At 45.6% G+C, this 7,167-nt stretch overlaps 1 protein-coding gene and 1 pseudogene across 1 annotated transcript; both read left to right on the top strand.

Moving 5' to 3' along the window:
- Positions 1 to 206: 206 nt before the first annotated feature.
- On the top strand, positions 207 to 2,770 carry LOC118908929 (phosphopentomutase-like; annotated as a pseudogene).
- Positions 2,771 to 5,163: 2,393 nt separating this feature from the next.
- On the top strand, positions 5,164 to 6,923 carry LOC118908928 (potassium voltage-gated channel subfamily KQT member 1-like). The gene is given in 2 exon segments (XM_057499492.1): positions 5,164 to 6,465; positions 6,605 to 6,923. Coding segments are annotated over 2 exon segments (1,539 nt in total). The 5' UTR covers positions 5,164 to 5,245.
- The last annotated feature ends 244 nt before the right edge of the window (positions 6,924 to 7,167 follow it).

The raw sequence follows: 7,167 nt of genomic DNA, 5'->3' as shown, positions 1-7,167 counted from the left end.
CTGTACTACCAAAACGAGGCAAAGACACCACAAAAAAGAAAATTACAGACCAATATCCCTGATGAACATAGATGCAAAAATACTCAACAAAATACTAGCAAACTGAATTCAAAAATACATCAAGAGAGCCGCTGCCCTCCGCCCCGCCTCCGCCTCTCCCCGCCCTGCGGAAGGGCAACCTCACTGCCTCCTGCACTGGTGGCAGCGGCCCCGACATGGACGCCTGGCTGGAGCAGGAGACGGCGCGGTGGCTGCGGTGGGACAAGCTTGATTCGTTCTTGAGCCTTTCACTCCTGGCTTGTTCCTGAGGGCATGCTGTTTGTTTTCCCAGAAGATTCCTTTCTGCCCTCTTCTGCTGAGCTTGTTTCTCATGTTGTTACTCATGTTTCTGGTCTGGACTTACATGGAACATATGCAGAGAGGCCTTCCCTGACTCCCAATGAATCCTTTAACTTTGGAGTCTGTGAAACAACTAATTGCAGAAGGTAATAAAGAAGAACTACAGAAATGTTTTGGGGCTCAAATGGAGTTTGGGACAGCAGGTCTTCGAGCTGCTATGGGAGTGGGATTTTCACATATGAACGACTTGACCATCATCCAGACTACACAGGGATTTTGCCGATACCTGGAAAAGGAATTTGGTGACGTGAAGCAAAGAGGTGTCGTGTTAAGCTTTGATGCTCGAGCTCATCCACCAAGTGGAGGCAGCAGCAAAAGATTTGCCCAGCTCGCTGCAACCATATTTATCACTCAGGGGATTCCTGTGTACCTCTTTTCTGGCATAACGCCCACCCCCTTTGTGCCCTATACAGTCTCACATTTGAAACTTTGTGCTGGAATCATGATCACTGCCTCTCACAATCCAAAGCAGGATAATGGTTATAAGGTCTACTGGGCTAATGGAGCTCAGATCATCTCTCCTCATGATAAAGGGATTTCTCAAGCTATTGAAGAAAATCTAGAGCCATGGCCCCAAGCGTGGGATGATTCTTTAATTAATGGCAGTCCACTTCTTCATGACCCAAGTGCTTCCATCAGCAAGAGCTACTTTGAAGACCTTAAAAAATACTGTTTTCACAGGAGTGTGAACAGGGAGACCAAGGTGAAGTTTGTGCACACCTCTGTCCATGGTGTGGGTCACGAGTTTGTGCAGTTGGCTTTTCAGGCTTTTGACTTCATGCCTCCTGAGGCTGTGCCCAAACAGAAAGATCCTGATCCCGAGTTCCCAACTGTGAAATACCCAACTCCCGAAGAGGGTAAAGACTTTATCTTTTGCTTTGGCTGACAAAATCAAGGCCAAAATCATTTTGGCAAATGATCCAGATGCTGATAGACTTGCTGTGGCAGAAAAGCAAGACAGTGGTGAATGGAGAGTGTTTTCGGGCAATGAGCTGGGGGACCTCTTGGGCTGGTGACTCTACTTCTTGGAAAGGAAAGAACCAAGATCACAGTGCCCTCAAAGACACATACATGTTGTCCAGCACCATCTCCTCCAAAATCTTGCAGGCCATTGCCTTAAAGGAGGGCCTTCACTTTGAGGAAACATTAACTGGCTTTAAGTGGATGGGAAACCAAGCCAAACAGCTAACAGACCAGGGGGAAAATGTCTTATTTGCATTTGAAGAAGCTATCGGATACATGTGCTGCCCTTTTGTTCTGGACAAAGATGGAGTCAGTGCTGCTGTCATAAGCGCGGAGTTGGCCAGCTTTCTAGCAACCAAGAATTTGTCTTTGTCTCAGCAGCTAAACACCATTTATGTCGAGTATGGCTACCATATTACTAAAGCTTCATATTTTATCTGTCATGATCAAGGCACCATTAAGAAATTATTTGAACACCTTTGAAACTATGATGGGAAGAATAATTATCCAAAAACTTGTGGCAAATTTGCAGTTTCTGGCATTAGAGACCTTACAACCGGCTATGATGACAGCCAACCTGATAAAAAAGCCGTTCTCCCTACTAGTAAAAGCAGCCAAATGATCACCTTTACCTTTGTTAATGGGGGCGTGGCCACCATGCGAACCAGCGGAACAGAACCCAAAATCAATTTCTATTCGGAACTGTGTGCTCCCCCTGGAAATAGAACAGAGTCAAGAATCAGGAAAAATAATTTTTAAAGGTTAAGTCAACATTGTCCAATAGAAATGAAATGTGAGCCACATATGTAATTTGAAATTTCCTACTAGAAGCATTTTAAAATGGTATAAAGGAACAGTGATCCTGAGCAGCTGAAGAAAGAACTAAATGAACTAGTCAGTGCTATAGAAGAACATTTTTTCCAGCCACAAAAGTATAACCTGCAGTCAAAGGCAGAGTCAAATATTCCAGTTCTGGGCATAATTACATTTACCTGCAATTAAGCTGAACTTGATTTGTTAAGCAATATTTTTGAGGACCAAATGGTTTAAACTAGAGCTACAGTATTTTTTTTTTTAAGAGACATGCATTCCTCATTGTCCTATGTTGTTTGATCTTTAAGGTAGATAAAGAAAAGATGGCCAAACCTAACAACTTCTATTAAAAAATTGAGCCTGGGCATTATCTGAATTTTAAAAATAAGGATTTTAAAAATAACTAACTCTCAAAAATATATTATAATTAATATGCTTTTATTAGAAGTAACAAATATTCATCTTCGCTATAATTCTTTTCATGGAAGTAGCCTGAAAACCTATAAAATTACTAAATGCTGGGCTGTCTTGTATAGGATAGCCACTTTAGAAGTATATTTATATTTACATTTCTATCAGTTGCTTATAAATAGAATGAACATATCAATGCTGTGTTCATGTTTAAAAATAATTCACACAAACATGTAAAGTGGAGCAAAAATACTTTAAGAAGATAAAGTTTTTTGACCAAAAATTTTTTAGTTCTAATAATACACCATTATATATTGTATATGTGCTAGGAAAAAACAGTTAAACCATCTTTGTTTAATGTGTTAACATTCATTTTATCTCTTGTAATCTTGAATCAAACCACTGGTTATTGGATACTTGCACAGCATTTTATTGTACAGTTTGCTTAAGCATGGTTTAATATAATTCTTGGTCCTGAAGCAGGAAGGAGAATAAGCAAAAACTATTTACCTGACTTGGGTTTTTTTTTTTATTGCCTTGTTCATTTGTGATTGAAATCTAAAATCAGACTTTATTAAAACAGATTTCCTTTTGAAAAAAAAATACATCAAGAGGATCATACACCATGGTCAAGTGGGATTCATCTCAGGGATGCAACGATGGTACAACATTCGAAAATGCATCAACATCATCAACTACATCAACAAAAAGGACAAAAACCACATGATCATCTCCATAGATGCTGAAAAAGCATTTGACAAAATTCAACATGCATTCATGATAAAAACTCTCAACAAAATTGGTAGAGAGAGCAGGTACCTCAACATAATAAAGGCCATATGTGACAAACCCACATCCAACATTATACTTAATGGTGAGAAGCTGAAAGCTTTTTCCCTGGGATCAGGAACAAGACAAGGATTCCCACTCTCCCCAGTTTTATTCAACATGATAGTGGAGGTCCTAGCCACAGCAATCAGACAACACAGGGAAATAGAAGGCATCCAGATTGATAAAGAAGAAGTCAAACTGTCACTATTTGCATATGACATGACATTGTACATAAAAAACCCTAAGTAATCCACACCAAAACTACTAGAACTAATATCTGAATTCAGCAAAGTTGAAGGATACAAAATTAGCACACAGAAATCTGTTACATTCCTATACACTAACAATGAACTAGCAGAAAGAGAAATCAGGAAAACAATTCCATTCACAATTGCATCAAAAAAGAATAAAATACCTAGGAATAAACCTAACCGAGAAAGTGAAAGAGTATACCCTGAAAACTACAAGACACTCTTAAGAGAAATTGAAGAGACATTAACAAATGGAAATTCATCCCTTGCTCTTGGCTAGGAAGAATTATTATTGTCAAAATGGCCACCCTGCCTAAAGCAATCTACAGATTGAACGCAATCCCCATCAAAATACCAATAGCATTCTTCAATGAACTGGAACAAATGGTTCTGAAATTCATATGGAACCACAAAACACCCGAATAGCCATAGCAATCCTGAGAAGGAAGAATAAAGTGGGGGGTGGGATCTTGCTTCCCAACTTCAAGCTCTACTACAAAGCCACAATAATCAAGACAATTTGGTACTGGCACAAGAACAGGCCCACCAGAGCAGTAGAACAAATGGAGAGTCCAGATATTAACCCAAACATATATGGTCAATTAACATACGATAAAGGAGCCATGGATATACAATGTGGAAATGACAGCCTCTTCAATAGCTGGTGTTGGCAAAACTGGACAGCTACATGTAAGAGAATGAAACTGGATCACTGTCTAAACCCATACACAAATGTAAACTCGAAATGGATCAAAGACCTGAATGTAAGTCATGAAACCATAAAACTTTTAGAAAAAAACATAGGCATAAATCTCTTGGACATAAACATGAGCAACTTATTCATAACATGTCTCCCTGGGCAAGGGAAATAAAAGCAAAAATGAACACGTTGGAACTATATCAAGCTGAAAAGCTTCTGTACAGCAAAGGACACCATCAATAGAACAAAAAGGCATCCTACAGTATGGGAGAATATATGCATAAATGACAGATCTGATAAAGGGTTGACATCTAAAATATATAAAAAGCTCACACACCTCAACAAACAAAAAGCAAATAATCCAATTAGAAAAGGGCAAAGGAGCTGAACAGACAGTTCTCCAAAGAAGAAATTCAGATGGCCAACAGGCGCATGAAAATATGCTCCACATCGCTAATCATCAGAGAAATGCAAATTAAAACCTCAATGAGATACCACCTCACATCAGTTAGGATGGCCACCTAAAGACAAACAACAACAAATGTTGGCGAGGATGGGGAGAAAGGGGAACCCTCCTACACTGCTGGTGGGAATGTAAATTAGTTCAACCATTGTGGAAAGCGGTATGGAGGTTCCTCAAAACACTAAAAATAGAAATGCCATTTGACCCAGAAATTCCTCTCCTAGGAATTTACCCTAAGAAGGCAGGAGGAGGTGGGTGCAGCCTGGCAGGTAGACGCTAAAGGGGCGGGCCCAACAGGTGGGCACAGATGGGGCAGGACCCAGCAGCTTCCTCATCGTCCTGGTCTGCCTCATTTTCAGCGTGCTGTCCACCATCAAGCAGTATGTCGCTCTGGCCACAGGGACCCTCTTCTGGATGGAGATCGTCCTGATGGTGTTCTTTGGAATGGAGTACGTGGTCTGCCTCTGGTCAGCAGGCTGCCGCAGCAAGTATGCGGGCATCTGGGGGCGGCTGCGCTTTGCCCGGAAGCCCATTTCCATCATTGACCCCATTGTGGTGGTGGCCTCCATGGTTGTCCTCTGCGTGGGCTCCAAAGGGCAGGTGTTTGCCACCTCGGCCATCAGGGGCATCTGCTTTCTCCAGATCCTGAGGATGCTGCATGTGGACCGCCAGGGAGGCACGTGGAGGCTGCTTGGCTCTGTGGTCTTCATCCACCGCCAGGAGCTGATCACCACCTTATACATTGGCTTCCTGGGCCTCATCTTCTCCTCCTACTTCATGTACCTGGCTGAGAAGGACGCCGTGAACGAGTCAGGCCAGGTCGAGTTCGGCAGCTACGCGCATGCCCTGTGGTGGGGGGTGGTCACAGTCACCACCATCGGCTATGGGGACAAGGTGCCCCAGACGTAGACGTGGGTCGGGAAGACCATCGCCTCCTGCTTCTCCGTCTTCGCCATCTCCTCCTTCGCACTCCCTGCGGGGATCCTCGGCTCCGGCTTTGCCCTGAAGGCCCAGCAGAAGCAACGGCAAAAACACTTCAACAGGCGGATCCCGGCAGCAGCCTCGCTCATCCAGACAGCACGGAGGTGCTATGCAGCTGAGAACCCTGAGTCCTCCACCTGGAAGATATATGTTCGCAAGCCCTCACGGAGCCACCCACTGCTATCTCCCAGCCCCAAGCCCAAGAAATCTGCCATGGTAAAGAAAAAAAAGTTCAAACTGGACAAGGACAATGGGGTGGGTCCCGGAGAGAAGATGCTCACGGTACCCCACATCACATGCAAACCTGTCGCAGAGGAGCGGAGGCCAGACCATTTCTCTGCGGACGGCTGTGACAGTTCTGTGAAGAGCTCCATGCTGCTGGAAGTGAGCCCCGCCCACTTGATGAGAACCAACAGCTTTGCTGAGGACTTGGACCTGGAAGGGGAGACGCTGCTGGCCCCCATCACACACGTGGCACAGCTGTGGGAGCACCATCGGGCCGCCATCAAGGTCATTCGGTGCATGCAGTACTTTGTGGCCAAGAAGAGATTCCAGCAAGCACAGAAGCCCTATGACGTGCGGGATGTCATCGAGCGGTACTCTCAGGGCCACCTCAACCTCATGGTGCGCATCAAAGAGCTGCAGAGAAGCAAGTGCGGAAGCCCTACGACGAGGCCCCAGAGGGACTGGGTGTCTTGTATTGCTGGGCACTGCAGCCCCTTTGCCCACTGACAGGCCAAGTGTGTGGGTGGCCCCCAGGCTGAGTGTGAGCTCACATCCGTCTCCCCACAGGCTGGACCAGTCCATCGGGAAGCCTCAGATCTCCGCTTCAGAGAAGAGCAAGGACCGAGGTAACAACAGCATTGGTGCCCGCCTGAACCAGGTGGAAGACAAGGCGCCGATGGAAATGTGCTGGAACTGGGCAGAGGCCACCGTGGGTGGTGTCCTGCTCAGCCTGACTGGCTGCTGCCTCACAATTGACTGGTGCCCTCCTTGGGGACAGACCCTGGGAAAGCGTCTGGCCAGGCCCAGAGGGCACAGTGCTATGTCTCAGCCCCACGTTATCACTGCAGCCATCAGGGCCATAAACAACCCCCACGCAATCTGCTGATTGTGGGGAAGCCGGGACAGGAAATGGAGCCGCCGCTGGGCCTCAGAACCAGGCAGATTTATGGTGGCACTACCAGCCCCCCGCCAGCCCCAGCCAGAGCCACTGGGCTTTCTCCCACCCACAGGGTGGGCCTGGGGCAGGAGCGGATCCTGGCCCTGGTGGTCAGAGTCGGAGCTCCAGCCCCCACCTGCTTCCTCATCTCAGTCAGGCCCTAAGCTGTGACAGGGGTCCCATCCCAGGCCAG

The sequence above is a fragment of the Manis pentadactyla genome, chromosome 4, assembly GCF_030020395.1.
Source record: "Manis pentadactyla isolate mManPen7 chromosome 4, mManPen7.hap1, whole genome shotgun sequence".
Taxonomy (NCBI): Eukaryota; Metazoa; Chordata; class Mammalia; order Pholidota; family Manidae; genus Manis; species Manis pentadactyla.
This window is presented reverse-complemented; position numbering and strand designations above follow the sequence as displayed.